Consider the following 16,479-nt stretch of genomic DNA (forward strand, 5'->3'; position numbering starts at 1 on the left):
TTTAAAACGATACGATGTGATGTGATGTGTGTGTGTGTGTGTGTGTGTGTGTGTGTGTGTGTGTGTGTGTGTGTGTGTGTGTGTGTTTGTGTGTGTGTGTGTGTGTGTGTGTACACATACAGGTTTTTGTTGGGCAGGACGTGGGAGCTCTTGGACCTCAGACTCCCAGACAGACTCTTCAGCTTGGCCAGCCTGTTGTTCCAGACCTCCAGCTCTTTGATGCGAGTCTCCAGGTTGTCGGTCAGCTTGCACAGCTGCTTGACCGCCCCCACATTCTCCATGAAGATCTGCTCCTACAGGGAGAGAGCCACAGAGAGAGAGTAAAGCCCCTATCAGAGTCGGTACCGCGGTGAAGAGCTATCCACCGCGGTGTAGTCTTCCAAAATAAGTGGAGGCCATCATAGTCAGTCACGGTGAAGTCCTATTCACCGTGACTGACTGGTCCAGGTCGACCGATCAGTGAACGGGGTGAAGAGCTGATCTGTCTGAAAGTAAAAACAGAGAGATGTGTCGGGACTCGCGGTGGAAAGCTCTTCACCGCGAGGAATGACGTAACGTTGTAGTTTTATGACTCAAAAAGACACTCTATAACATTAGATGGATCAGCAGGGGTGTCGCACCAAATCCTGGGCCCCCCTGGGTACAAGGATTCACTCACATTTTGTGCTTTAACTATTGAAAAATAGTAGGTGTACGCTGCGAGCTTATAGATCTGCTATTTTTGAAAAATAGTGAAAACTTGTGCAAGTCTTTGAATATTTCAAATCCTTCTAATGTTTTTTTTTTGAAAAAACATGTTTCTATGTAAGTGGTGCTCAAACTTTTTCATGTGAAGGACCCCCAAAATGATATGTATTTGGCCACAGACCCCCATCTCAAAATATTTAGTTCCAGGGACCCCCAGAAGCAAAAAGTTTGTTACAAATGTTCGCTTAAAAATACATATATTCAAAGATTTGCACACATTTTCACGACTTTTCAAAAATAGCAGATCTACAAGCTCACAGCGCGGCACTCGGTGCCGCGCTGTGAGCTTGTATATCTTCTATTTTTCAATAGCTAAAGTTACTAGGGCCCCTCCACCTTGGGCCCTAGTAACTCAGTCCCACTTTCCCCACCACTTGTGACGCCCCTGCGGATCAGACCATTCCTCGACAAGGAGTCTGCCCAGGTCTTATCCAGGCATCAGTCAAAACCAAACCTGACTACTGTAACTCACTCCTTACTGGCCTCCCGGCTTGCTGCACTGAAACTAGGAAGGCATCTCTGTCATTTTAGGTCTTAGCTATAATATCGTCTCTGTCGGGTGTTCAAAGGTGTTACTTTTCAGAATAGAAATTCAAAAGAAGTAAAAGTAGCAGATCCACAAGCTCAAAATGATTCGCACCGTGTTTCAAGCTTGTGGATGTGCCACTTTTGATGCTTTTGCGTGACACTGTAGTATGATTAAGTAGCAGGGCATTCATTTACAAAAAAAAGGTAAGTGAGCGGTACTATTTAATATGAGTTCATTTCATTAAGCGTCCGGCGAAGCTTGGCCAATGTGGGATGGGGTGGGACATACGTACATACAGACAAAACCAGATGTACACTACAGTAGGAGCGGTTAGCACCACTCCAAAACACCAAAAGTTAAATTATGGAGATAAAAGGGTTTTTAAGATGGCCACACATTTTGGTAGGTCACTAACTTCACCGTATCACCACCATGCTGGAAGACAGAGCATTTGGCCTGAAAAGATATACGGACAGACAGACAGAGAGACAGACAGACACATACCTTGTCTACCATGAGGAAGTTGTCTATTTGCTCTCCATCTGAACATGTCAAATGGCCAACCTCCTTTACAGCCTGAGGAAGCAGCTCCTTAATCTCCTGAGCAATGATACCTTCAAACACACATATTATACATGTCATTTATCATAACCTTCTGTGAAATGCATGCTTCACCTCACTTGTAGTAGCCAACTAGCCATCCATCCATCAATCTTCAACCGCTTATCCGGAAACAGGTCACAACAGTTTCAGCAGAGAGCTCCAGACTTCGCTTTACTGAGCAAAGGGGAATCTGGGGGGATCCTGAGGTGTTCCCAGGCCCAAAGCCCCCTCCCCTGCCACCCCATGAAAACAAAAGGAGACATTTTTATTTCTATGAGCGAGTGTCACTCTATTGAATGGATATGGTGATGACTGGCTGTCTGCTCACGAATGGACAAGGAACAGGACGAGCAACTTTCGTTGTGGTGTTGGTGATTTCTATTTTTTGAAGCGGTGAAAGCCGCTTCCAAGGAGTGGCTTTGTGTGTCCCGTGCGTTCAGGATTGAGGATTGGTCAAGCTTCACATGACAATTTGGCCCTCCAGATAAAATCATTCAGAATTCAGAATTCATAAAAATATAGAACTAAAGCACATAGAAAGTATAGATCTAGAAGATAGAATGTATAGATCTAGAACAAAGATTTCATAGCTCTAGAACACATAGGAAAAAAAATCACCGCTTCACTTCGAACCGAGGTTTAATTTTTTCTGAAGCGGTGAAAGCCGCTTCCAAGGAGTTGCTTTGTGTGTCCCCCATTTCCATATATGGTCATTTCAGTCCAGAATGAACAGGTTTTATCTGTCCGTAAATGTGTGTCCCCCATGTCCATATATGGTCATTTCAGTCCAGAATGAACAGGTTTTATCTGTCCGTAAATGTGTGTCCCATGTGTGTCCCCCATGTCCATATATGGTCATTTCAGTCCCGAATGAACAGGTTTTATCTGTCCCGTACGTCCAGAATATGTGTGTAGTGTCCGTCCCGGTCTGATGATTGGATGATTAAAAATGTCCAATGAGACCATAGTTTGAGGATTGGTCAAGCTTCACATGACAATCCGGCCCTCCAGATAAAATCATTCATTCATTCAGAATTCTGAATTCAGTAGCTCTAGACAATTTTATACTCAGATTCACCGCTTCACTTCGAACCGAGGTTTAGGTGTTTAGTGTTTTTGTAATTTAGGCTAGATCAGATCACACTATGAGGAGCTGCTATAAGGAGCCATTGGTATGTTTTATAGTTAAAGGAACACTTGGACCAATTATATGAAGATTAGGTTGAAAACGCTCCTTAAAGTACCTGTCTGGCGGGTGTGGTCTATTCTGTTGACTACCTGTCTGGTGGGTGTGGTCTATTCTGTTGACTACCTGTCTGGTGGGTGTGGTCTATTCTGTTGACTACCTGTCTGGTGGGTGTGGTTTATTCCCATGCTGGAAGCGAACTCTGGTTTATAGTCATATTCTACGATCCTCATCTGAGTTATTCTCCTTAACTGCTCCTCATTATCAACCTGGAGAGAGAGAGAGAGAGAGAGAGAGAGAGAGAGAGAGACCCCAGGGGGGTCCCCAAATTATTTTGGGGGGGGTTCCCTGATGATTAACTTAATATGCAACGTTGTTTTCTCACTCAACTGTTAACAAACCAACATAAGGTTTAAGTGTATAGAGGGTATCTGCACATTTCTAAAGTGACAATTTAAGGACTTTTTAGTACCGCTAAAATGCCAAATTAAACATTGGCCGAATTGTCAAATATTAGAGGCAGAAATTGTGAAAATAGCAGATCTACATGCTCAAAACCTGAGGCGTTGTGAGCATGTAGATCAGCTATTTTCACAATAGAACCGTGTTATACAAAATGTAATGCCTCACCTCTTAGTGCTCGTCAGGGTGGGAGGGGTTAAAATACGATTGTTTTGGGGGGTCGCGGCCTGAAAAGGTTGAGAACCACTGCTCTATACTAGTGTATTCTCTATTTTGTGTTATTGTGGGGGAGGCTTTGTGGATCTGCTATTCACTGTGCCGCTCACCTCATGGATGTTGTGTTTTGCCCTGCGGTCCGACGGGTGCAGCACGGAGCCCATCACCTTGGCGTTGCCCCCGACGACCAGGGCCTCGTCCGGTTGGTCGGTGTTGATGCCGACCCTCCCGTGGCACACCACGCTGTCCGGCCCCGCCCCCCTCTGCCACAGCGGCTCGCCGTCTGTCTCGAACTGACCTGGGTTCGAAGCCTGAGAGGTGATGATGGGAATACAGATTACATGACTAAATACTAGCATGTTACATCCCATGACTAAATACTAGCATGTTACATCCCATGACTAAATACTAGCATGTTACATCCCATGACTAAATACTAGCATGTTACATCCCATGACTAAATACTAGCATGTTACATCCCATGACTAAATACTAGCATGTTACATCCCATGACTAAATACTAGCATGTTACATCCCATGACTAAATACTAGCATGTTACATCCCATGACTAAATACTAGCATGTTACATCCCATGACTAAATACTAGCATGTTACATCCCATGACTAAATACTAGCATGTTACATCCCATGACTAAATACTAGCATGTTACATCCCATGACTAAATACTAGCATGTTACATCCCATGACTAAATACTAGCATGTTACATCCCATGACTAAATACTAGCATGTTACATCCAGATTACATGACTAAATACTAGCATGTTACATCCCATGACTAAATACTAGCATGTTACATCCCATAACTAAATACTAGCATGTTACATCCCATAACTAAATACTAGCATGTTACATCCCATGACTAAATACTAGCATGTTACATCCAGATTACATGACTAAGGGACGGAGCCATGTCCACAGAGAGCAGTGTTGTTTTTGACAGCAAATTTTGATTTAGTTTTAGTCATAGTCTTTTGAATAAAATGTAATTACATTTTAGTCATAATTTTGTAAACTGAAAAGTATTAGTTTTAGTCTAATTTTAGTCGACTAAATATCATAAGATTTTAGGCGAATTAATCTACGGTTGATTTAGTCAACTGAAATGTATTTTGGCAGGCCTTGATGGCATCGTAATGACTGATTTAATACTTGTTTGCATGCTGAAAATAGCCGATCTACAAGCTCACAACGCGTCGCGCTGCGACGCGTTGTGAGCTTGTAGATCTGCTATTTTCAGCATGCAACCCCTGAGAGCAACCAAACATAAAATTACTCTCTTCAGCACTATTTTTTTTTAGTCTAGTTTTTATTTTGTTGACGAAATTGTCAATATATATTAGTTCTAAATGTCGCTGTGTGTTTATTTACATGGCTGACATGTTGGTTACAGCACAAGATTCACGCAGTGCAGCCTGACTGCAGCTGGTGTTCTGAGCCTTTGGTTAGGCAGCAGTCTGTTATAGAGCGGAGCGGTGTGTTATCAAGGAATATCAGACTTCTGATTTCAGCGATTGACCAATCAAAATCAAGCATTCAAACAAGCCGGGTAATAAGCACAACTAACTTAGCTGGAAGGAAGGAGGAACAAATGACCGGCGCTCCTTTCCAAAAGTTGAACTTTAGTCTGCTTGAAGTGCCATGCAGGCCGCTGCACCAAAAAACCCTGTGCGTCAGAGGGCTGAACAGCGATGGTCGACTGGTCGGCGCTGCAAGAGAAGTGCGCCAGCACGTCCTTACCATAGCAATACATGGAAGACTGGTGCTGCCAACTCAAAGGGCATTCTCTGTGGACACAGCCCCTAAATACTATCCATATTATATTACTAAATATGATATAATTTTGATCCAGCTTATAATAAATACCATATTAAGTGTGTGTGTGTGTGTGTGTGTGTGTTACCCTGACGATGATTTTCTCAGACATCAGGGCTGTCACTAAATAGCTCTCATCTCTGACTGCAGCATACAGACCTACAACCAAGAGAAAATACCTAGCACGCACGCACACGCACACACACACACACACACACACACACACACACACACACACACACACACACACACACACACACACACACACACACACACACACAGAAAGTAAACAATCATATAGACACTTAGCCAGACTATCACTACTTGCTCAGCCACCCCACACATATGCTGGTCACGCAGGCACGCAGGCACGCAGGCACGCACGCACGCACGCACACGCGCACGCACGCACGCACGCACGCACGCACGCACGCATGCACGCACCTCTGGTCAGGGTTGGGTCGTCCTTTCTTCCGCATGTTATTGGCTGTGGTCTCACTGAAGTGAAGTCGGCCCAGTGTCACCTTGGTGATCTTGTCACCGGGCAGATTGACCCTGAGTAGAATACAGTACAGTACAGTGGATTATCAACAGTCAGTGATTATCAACCTGTTTCATTTCAAGGACGGCCCAGTTTTGATATGCATTGATTAGGCCAGGGGTCGGCAACCCAAAATGTTGAAAGAGCCATATTGGACCAAAAAAACCAAAACAAATCTGTCTGGAGCCGCAAAAAATTATAAAAGCCTTATATATCGTCGTTGTTGGGTAGAAACCTTGTATGTCCAAAACTTCGTTTTGTATTTATCATTTACAAAAATGAACTAAAGGTGGTTGCACACTGCTGCGTTTTTTGGGCCGAATATCGGAGTGATTTTCGGAGCACGTGAATAAAAAAATCAACCTCACGTTATGTCAGTCACGTTTGCACACTGCACTGCGTGTTTTCGTTGCGTTTTGGAAATCCGAAAGCTGTAGGCCAGGGAGAGAGAGAGGAAAGGGAGAGAGAGCAAGGGACTCAGTGCAACAGCTGCGAAAATCGGAAAAAATCAAACCTGGTCCGAAAATAAATACGAAACCGGCGGCAGTGTGCAAACGTGATTGACATAACGTGAGGTTGATTTTTTTATTCACGCAATCCGAAAATCACTCCGATATTCGGCCCGAAAAACGCAGCAGTGTGCAAAGACCTTAAACTAGTGAAAACAGCCGATCTCGTAGATCTGCTGTTTTCACTACCTTTGTGCGTCAGTCTTCTATGATGAAGCAGGGCTTTAGGCCTACTTTGAAAAAAAAAAAAATTACAAATTTGAAACTTGGACATACAAGGTTTCTGCCAGACAGTGACGATAAAAAAAATCGTTGAAACAAAAACTAGGGTGGCGCTAAAGAGCCGCATGCGGCTCTAGAGCCGCGGGTTGCTGACCCCCGGATTAGGCCAACCTTGAACCTTGAGAAACACTGTGCTAAGGGGTTGGGTCAAGTAAAAAAACATAGTAAAAACATGTTTCAAAGCAAACAATTCTTTATCTTGTTATCGTTGCATGGTAGGAATGGTTGATAAAAGGGGACATTTTAGTTGCAACCCATAAAAACAGGTCATATGTTTCGGAAACACAGATGAATGAATGACCATGACTTGGATTTAGAGCCAGACGGATATAAGTGCGTACTGCTCGTTTCACATTCATAAAATGTCCCCATTAAATGTGACAAAGGCCTCAGTAGTTGCGTTTCCATAAAGCTCATTTGAATTAGGAAGCGAATTATCATTAAGTCGAAAAAAGAAAATGCGCATTTTAACTGTTTCCATTCACTGATAAAATGCGATTCTTGATAGTTCATGAAATAAGCAGTTGGACAGGCGCTATTTTTCCAGTCAAGTGAGACACATTATTGAACATGCACTCTAACCCAGGGCTCTTCAGCCTATAGATTTCATATATAAGAGAGAGTCTGACTGAAGACTTTATTAGAATTTTGCATAGGAAAAGGTACAGTTTCATGACGGTACAGTTCACTGGTACAAGGTCTACTAAAAGGAGATCCATGAAAAGACTAAGCTTATTTCCACAGGAAACCATTTAAGTATCTCATATAACATTGAATGACAGACGAATAGAACACAGTACTATGCAGTAGATATGTAAAGAAAAATAAAATGAGAGAACAAAAAAAAGGAAAACAGTAAGTCTAAACAAACAGTAAGTATATACAAAGAAGGGGCAGGGGAGGGTAGGGTTGGGCTAGGTTAGTTTTTTTACCAGTTGCGAACGGCTGCTGCCTGTAAGTGGTTTATCAGGGCAATTTTAAAGGATGCTAGTGATCCACACTCCTTTATGGCCTTTCGGTAAGGCTTTCCACATTTTGGTGGTATAGCAGAAAAAAGAGTTTGACCCTTTGTTGGTTTTGACTCTGGGTTGAAAGTGATCTGTGGCGCTGCCTCTGGTGTTTTTAGGGCTTGTGGGGCGTCACGATACCATACGTGGACTCCGTAGTCAAAGAGGGGCTGGATTATTGCACCAGCTATGGTCTTCAGTGTGTTGAAATTGACCATTGGGGCGATCCTCTGTAGGAAACGAGTTCGTTGGTTGATTTTATTTATTACTTTAGAAGTCATCTTTTCGCTGGAAAGATTAGCTTCAAGGATACATCCTAAGTAAGAGATTTCGTTTTTTCGTGTTATGACCTTGTCACCCACTTTGATTGTGAAGTTATCGACTTTTTTGAGGTTATGATTTGATCCAAAGAGGATGGACTCAGTTTTTCCCAGGTGAATTGATAGAGAGAGAAGAGGAGAAGACGATCCACTCCACAACCCCGCAACAGCATTGAGCAGGATAACAGCTGATATAGGCTACCGTACAAGCTCATCACAGCTCGTTGCGGATGCGATGTGAGCTTGGAGGTCTGCTGTTCACGGCCGTTCTGTGCACTAATGCGCATTACGTTTTTTTCGATAAAGCCTCAAAATCCACCTCCTCCAAGCGCATAAATGTTTTTGCGAATAATGAAAGTTTAAGTGTTTCCATAAAAAGATTTATGCGCAAAAGCTTTAATGCGCAAAAAACGGCTTTATGGAAACGCAACAACTGACTCAGGTGAACAACCCTGATACAAATGGCACAATTCCAAGTCCCGTATCTGTACTTTGAGAAGTAGCCCTCTGATCATTATGCCATTATAACCCACATGTTATCTATTCACCAGCCATCATGTCAGTCCACCCTACAAAGTCACTTAATTGCACTGGTGGTCAGTAACAAAGTACATTTACTTGAGTACAGTATGCTGCACCATCGGCAATTTTCGGTGCTTGACACCACACTGAACTAAGGATTATCAAGTCAATACTGGAGATGTGGCGTAACAGCCTGGATTTCTACACAGAGAGGGCAATTCTTTCAACATAAGATGCTGCAAGTTCAGAAGAGTTTGGACAAGGCAATTCTCTTGAATGCTGCCTTCAGGTATGGCATGGAAAGGGGGCATTTGCATTTCTTTCACCATAGTAAAACTGCATTCATGGTCTGGAGAGGGCATTTTTTACAGACAGGTAAAAGGGCAGGGGCTCAAGCCCCCTTTGATGTCTCTGTGTGCACATGCCTGTTGTCACGGTTACCAGATGGGGTACTGTAGTGTAGATGGCCACCTACCGGAGGGGGTGAAACGGTTTCTTGGTGCGGTCAGACTGAGACTGCTCTATGGTCACACGATGTGATGGACTGTCAGGCTGAGAGACAGACAGACAGAGAGACAGACATACAGCCAATGGATGAGTGTGTGTGTTGTGTGTGTGTGTGTGTGTGTGTGTGTGTGTGTGTGTGTGTGTGTGTGTGTGTGTGTGTGTGTGTGTGTGTGTGTGTGTGTGTGTGTGTGTGTGTGTGTATGTGTGCGTGCGTGCGACACCTGCGTCCTCACCTTGACCCCGAACACTTTGACCAGGAAGTACTCGGCGTGTCGCGGTCCGCCGGGCGTGTTGACGTAGCGCGGCTCGCCGTGCACGCCCACGTGCACCGTGACCTGGAAGTGATTCTTCTTCTGGCAGACGAACGCTTCGTCGGCCGCCGAGAAGTTAAAACCTTTATCTGTGTTCACGTGGTAGGCTGGCACGGGCCTGCACAGTAGAAGAACAACAATACAAGTAAAAGTCTGGAATTCTAAATTTATTTGAGTAAAAGCACAAAAGTATTGGTATCAAAACGTACTTAACTCTCAAATACCTGGAACGCGCCCGAGTCGCGTTAGATTTTAACCACTTTAACCATTATTTTGTGTTTTAACTATTGAAAAAGTAGCAGATATACAAGCTCACAGCGCAGCACCGAGTGCCACACTGTGAGCTTGTAGATCTGCTATTTTTGAAAAATCGTGAAAATGTGTGCAAGTCTTTGAATATATTTGACCCGATATTTGACCTGACTTCTAAATCCTTCCTCTAAATCAGTGGTTCTCAAACCTTTTCATGTCAAGGACCCCCAAAATTACATGTATTTGGCCGCGGACTCCCATCTCAAAATATGTTGTTCCAGGGACCCCCCAGAAGCAAATATTTTGAGTTACAAATGTTCCCTTTTAAATAGATATATTCAAAGACTTGCAACAAAAAATTGTCTGCTATTTTTCAATAGTTAAAGCATTTAATAAGTGAGTAATTATTATGCACAATGTCCCGTTTCACAAGTTTTCAAATGTATAAAATATATAAAAATCTTTTGAAAATAACACACACACACACACACACACACACACACACACACACACACACACACACACACACACACACACACACAAATCTTAAGAAGGGACGGACGTAATGGAAGTTGTTTACTTACAGAGTCTGGTAGCTGCTGTTGTACAGCGCATTCCACTCTGCTGCCCTGTAAGGCTCCCAGTTGAGTAGTTGGTATGGTCCCAGTATGACTCCGTTCCCATTGCAAGCAGCACCAGCATCACTGTCGTACACCGTATCTGGAGACGACTCGTACGAGCCTTCGTACGAGTCCGACGTCCTTCTGCGCTTTGTACGGGGCTGCTGCACAGGAGAGCTGAGTGAGAGAGAGAGAGAGAGAGACAGAGACTTTTTTACAAAATATATACAAATAATTTTAGCTTCCAAATAACCAGGCCAAAAAACTATACAGAGCCTAATAATGGTGTGGCTTCCATGAGCTACTGAAAAGTTACAGATGAGACTGTTAAATAAAATAAATATGGATCAATAAATCCATAACAGAAGAATTATTTCACACCGAAATAAGACTTAAGCTGGTTGCAAACTGCACTGCAGTTTTAAGAGAGAGAGAGAGCAAGGGACCCACTGGGACAGTTGCGAAAATCGGGGGGAAAAAATCAACCCTGGTCCGGAAATGAATGAATACCCTAACCCTAACCGGAAATGAATACGGGCGGCAGTGTGCAAACGTCATTGACGCGTGATTATGGATCCAACTGGGAAAGATGGATGGAAACGGCATAGAGCGCTCGTTTTCAGTTATTGTCCACGACATTGCAAGCGGCGCGAAGGCCAGCGGACCTTGCCGCAGAGTGGCCGCGAAGAGCGGGCCAGGGCCGCGCGGCCGGCGGAGCGCCGCGCGAGTTACGAAGCCGTGGTGAATGCAATCGTTATATTTATGCCCAGGCCATAAGGCCTGGGCAAGCGCACGATAAACGCCATGATAATTGGGTTTTGGTGCACCTCGCGCGGTCCAAGTGACTACAACGGAGCGCTCCCTACGTCCGGTTCAGCCAATCACAAGCTTCAAAAATGAGTCCGGGGCGTGGTTATCCATCTTTCCCAGTTGGAGCCATAATCACGCGTCATTGACATAAGGTGAGGTTGATTTTTGTATTTACACTCTGCGAAATTCACTCAGATATTTTGCCCGAAAAACACAGCTGTGTGCAACGACCTTTAGAGGCAGCCCAAGACGATATCATAAATTGTTGTATTTGAGAGAGCAGACGAGAGGACAAGAACGATATCAATATTAACAGGGTGGAATTGATAGATAATTATGGTTGTAGTGAATATCATATCGTTTGAATTCAATAAATATACAGTATATATTGTGCCATGCCACCTTCACCCGGAAGGCCAGTTATTATACTGTAATTCATATACTATTGTTCTCCACCATTTTGTCAGAGAGAGAAAGCTGCAACCATGGAATTGCATGCTGACTGTTTTTTGTCCTCCTGTCTGATCTCTCAAATACAACAATTTAAGAATATAGTCTGGGCTGTGTCTTATTTCGCTGTGAAATAATTCTTCTGGTTATGGATTTATTGATCCATATTTATTTTATTTAACAGTGACATTCCACCATTTCAAAGGGCCTGGCATTGGCGCTTCAGTGGAATATCAGTGGATAGTCCAAGCATAAATTGTCATGGAGAAAATTGCCATTTGCCAGGTGTGATTTGGCCTCTATCACCCCATCACCCCCATCACCTCAAAAAGTGGGGAGCTACTCACTTCACCCTAGTATGAATGAGCCTTTACTCACCCAGAGTGTGGAGCTGGCATGCAGGGACAGGGACCAGGGTGGGGGGTCCCGCCATGGGGGGTGGGGGGGTAGCCCTCTGTGAGGGCGGGCCGGGGGGCCACCTGCTGGACCGTGGATGGGGTGGGAGCAGAGGGCGGGGGCGTGTAAATGTGGGCAGGGCCTCCCGGACTGAGGTAATGATGTGCGTTGCTCGGCGGCGTGTGTCTCGGTATGCGCTGGCTGGCGTGTGCGTGCCCGTCCACGTGCGTGTTGGTGAGACCCATGGAGCACAGCTGAGCGTGCGTGGGGGGCGGGTCCGCGTGACGGGGAGGGGCGGAGCCTCTGTCCTTGAAGCGGCAGGACGAGACGGCAGGGGCAAGGGAGTGCTGTGACCCTATTGGCTGGAACGGTGCCACTTCCTCGTTGGCATGCTGCTGCTGGGCGGACCAATGAGGATCGTAGTGGAGGTCTGGAGGCGGGGACAGGGTGTGTGTTAGCCGTCATGTGACTCGTTTGCAGGTATATGTTTACACTGTAGGCCTAATAATTGCAGCGTCTACAGCTTGTCGGCATGTAGACGTGTGGTGTGTATACACATTTTTACAGTCTATGGGTTGGTTCCCTTGACACATCACTGTGACATCACAGGTGATATCACAGGTGACATCACCTACAGTACAGTCCATATATGGGTATTCCCCAGAAACCCTTTTATGCCCATATATGAAGATCCCTGATGTCATCGATATATATCACTGGCCAGATGGCCAAGACATGGTCCATATCTGTGTGGCTGGTTCAGATACGGATCTCATTCTCCATGTATGGGCATAAAAGATATTGTATCTTGTGATGTCATGGGAACCACTCTAACAGAATCCATTTCATGCCGATATATATGGAGATCCCTGATGTCATCAATATTAAGCCAATAAGCCCATATCTAACAGGACTTCATATGGGAATGCCCATGTATGGAGGAAGACAGCACATATCTGTGCGGCTGGTTCAGACAGGGATCTCCATGTATGGGCATACAAGGGATGTACTATATACAGTAAATGGATCTCCATATATGGGTAACTGGTCCGATATACATCACTGGCCAGATGGCCCTTTTGGGGCGAGGTCGCGTGTCGCCCTGAGGCGTCTTACTAGTTAATAATAATAATAACAGTACAGTACAGTAAGTGACCTGGTATTTGAGGTGGTGAGCAGGGATCAGAGCTGGAGTCAGGAGGAGAATCCGGAAGCATGCTGAGGAAATATGAAATGATGATCATGAGTACAGTTACAACACTAAACTCACAAAAGAATATTAACATAAAGCTGCAATTTGTGCAATAGGTTCAATGGTTTTGTGATTGCAAAATTACAGTGATGAAATAACATAGCTTTACACACTAAACCAGGGGTCTTCAACAGGGGGTCCGGGACCCCCAGGGGGTCCTCAGAGTTATTACAGGGGGGTCCTCCAAATCTTTGAGTGATAGGAACTTTTTTTCTTCTTTTTTATATTAATCACTTGAACCCTAGCGTCCATATTCTGAGAACTTTAGCCAAAAATAGCAGATCTACAAGCTCACAACGCCTCGCAGCGCGAGGTGTTGTGAGCTTGTAGATTAGCTATTTTCGGCAAAGAGCTTTGGTGTAGAGGGGAAAAAGAGCAGACTAAGTACAGAGTGAAAGGTCTCACACACCTCATGAGCCGGTAAAAACATAGAAAGCTGTAATCTCTTTATGTGCCAATAGTGCGGCGATAGTGAGCGATGCAGTCGTGGTGAAATGGCTTTTTATTTTGAAGTTAAAATGAGTAATACACCGTCTAGACCAGGGGTCTTCAACATTTTCAGGCCGAGGACCCCTTAGCTGAGAGAGAGATGAAGCAGGGACCCCCACAACCTGTCCATAGATTCCATATTTCATTCAGCACAATTGTCTGTGTATTTTGGATTCATGTCAATTTGTGTTTTCACATATTTAACCACTTGAACCGTCGGTACTTAATAAACTTGATCTTTCACTGTACTTGGTCTGGTCTTTTTCCCCTCTACACCAAACTTCTTAGCCGGAAATAGCCGATCTACAAACTCACAACGCCTCGCAGTGCGAGGCGTTGTGAGCTTGTAGATCTGCTATTTTTGGCTAAAGTTCTCAGAATATGGACGCGAGGGTTCAAGTGGTTAATATAGCAAATGAGGGGAAAAAAGTCACAAAGATTTGGAGGACGCCCTGTAGTAACTCTGAGGACCCCCTAGGGGTCCCAGACCCCCTGTTGAAGACCATTGGTCTAGACATTATCTTGAATGAGATTCAAAACGGAGTAGCTTTGTAATTTAAAAGCAGGTGTGTTTGGAGGAACATGCAGCTATGGAATCACACAGGTGAATGAAATCAAGATTATTTTATATTCACCAGTAAGACTCCCTAATCGGGAGATAAGCGACCGTTGGTCGCTTATCTCCTGTCACACTGCTGACATCAGTATGACATCACACCGTACACAAATGACCCTTATATAAGACCGGCATTATCTACCGACAGATTAGTAACAAGATGTCAAAATCATTGAAGGTTTACCTTACTAACCAACTGTTTACCATAGCAACCATGTTTTTTACCTTAGCAACCAACTGTTTACCCTAGCAACCAACTTTTTACCACAGCAACCATGTTTTTTTTACCCTAGCAACCAACTGTTTACCCTAGCAACCAATTGTTTACCATAGCAACCATGTTTTCTTACCCTAGCAACCAACTGTTTACCCTAGCAACCAACTGTTTACCATAGCAACCATGTTTTTTACAGGGCCTGGGATTGATGACATCAGAAATCTCCATATATGGGCATGAAAGGGATTTTGTTTCTGGAAATATGTCTGTGGGGTGCCACATTTGGAATAAAACACTTACATCACACATCTGGATATCCATACAGCCCATCTAGTTTGCCTGTGTCCATTTATGCCCATATATCTGATGACATTGGGACAATGATCTCCATATATGGGCATAAAACTTATGTTAATTAGTAAAGCCTAGGGATCTCCATATATGGGCATGAGGGGTACCCTAAAAGGGCATCATCTGGGAATAGCAAATATAGTTATCCTAGAAAGTGAAAATCTTACATCAAAGGCCATAACTACCTACCTACCACCATACTGCATTCCTCATTAAACTACCTACCAGTAAGATGCCTAAGGGAGAAAAGCAAAGGGAGAGGTTGCACCATTTCTTGGTCTTCTGGCCAGTGATGTATATCGGACCATTTAACCATATATGGAGACATCTGGTACCCAAAGATATTCACAGATATGGGCTTAATATTGATGACATAAGGGATCTCCATATATGGGCGTAAAAGGGATTTGGTTCCCCTGGCATCACAGGGATCTCCATATATGGTCATAAAATGGATTTGGTTACCCTGGCAACACGGGGATCTCCATATCTCCATATATGGGCATAAAAGGGATTTGGTTCCCCTGGCATCACAGGGATCTCCATATATGGGCATAAAAGGGATTTGGTTCCCCTGACATTACAGTGATGTCAGTGGCTGGTTCTACAGAGGGGATCTCCATTTATGGGCATAAAAGGGAATGTATGTATGATGATGTCAGATATCATAGACGTCATAGGACTTTCACATAACGAATAACTGAGTAAGCATGTAAACCCGTAAAATCTATATTTGGGCATGGCTGATTTATGACCTCATCATGATGACACGAGCAAACACAGCTGAATTGTATAAATGATCAGTGCAGAAACCAACAGAAGTATTTGACCAAGACTCTTCGATTTAAACATCAACAAAGGTGTGACGTTTGTTGATGGTCACGTGTGACGTGTGACGGACGGACGGACGGACGGACGGACGGACGGACGGCCGGTGGAGGTTTTCATAGTAAACTGCTCCCTGACGGTCGCAATAAGAGTAAGAATCTATATCATCAAGCAATACGTTTTTGTTTGACAGGAAGTAATTAAAGTTGTACCATGTAACTTTTTTTATAAAACAAATCTTAAAATTGTCCTAACTGTTAAATCGCTAAAGTTTTAGAACACCCACTCCGTTATTTTCAGCTTCTGAAGCCTTCTCTTTATATGTTTTCTATGATCCTGGCCGTGGACCGGATTTCGCGCCATAAAGACGTAATCTGCATCATCTGTATACGTTGTGTATACGTTGCCCAATCACATCGCCGATCATGCACACATGGTACACTACCGGCCAATCACAGCGCATCTTGAAGTGGGGTCGCCATATTTGTAGTCACCCGTGTGTCTCTTTACTCAAAAGGTAATCTCGCCTACCAGGCAGGGTGAAGTAGTCCGGAATGCCTGAACGCACAGGAACCAGGGACCCCTCTAAAGATAGCTCTCGGCGTTGTGGAGGCAGACGC

The 16,479-nt window shown here is 44.1% G+C and overlaps 1 protein-coding gene across 1 annotated transcript in view; it reads right to left on the bottom strand.

The window, feature by feature from the left end:
- The window catches only part of myrfl (myelin regulatory factor like), a gene marked incomplete at both ends in the record, with an annotated part of 28,817 nt that overhangs the window by 5,650 nt on the left and 6,688 nt on the right, over nt 1-16,479 (bottom strand). The window contains 11 exons of the mRNA XM_080754355.1: nt 121-293; nt 1,781-1,890; nt 3,226-3,334; nt 3,854-4,054; nt 5,668-5,758; nt 6,024-6,134; nt 9,236-9,312; nt 9,501-9,696; nt 10,415-10,627; nt 12,089-12,536; nt 13,263-13,324. Coding sequence (XP_080610481.1) covers nt 121-293; nt 1,781-1,890; nt 3,226-3,334; nt 3,854-4,054; nt 5,668-5,758; nt 6,024-6,134; nt 9,236-9,312; nt 9,501-9,696; nt 10,415-10,627; nt 12,089-12,536; nt 13,263-13,324 — 1,791 coding nt within the window. The remainder of the gene's footprint in view (nt 1-120; nt 294-1,780; nt 1,891-3,225; nt 3,335-3,853; nt 4,055-5,667; nt 5,759-6,023; nt 6,135-9,235; nt 9,313-9,500; nt 9,697-10,414; nt 10,628-12,088; nt 12,537-13,262; nt 13,325-16,479) is intronic.

This window comes from Nannobrachium achirus, assembly GCF_963921795.1.
Source record: "Nannobrachium achirus genome assembly, chromosome: 23".
In the NCBI taxonomy this organism is placed as follows: Eukaryota; Metazoa; Chordata; class Actinopteri; order Myctophiformes; family Myctophidae; genus Nannobrachium; species Nannobrachium achirus.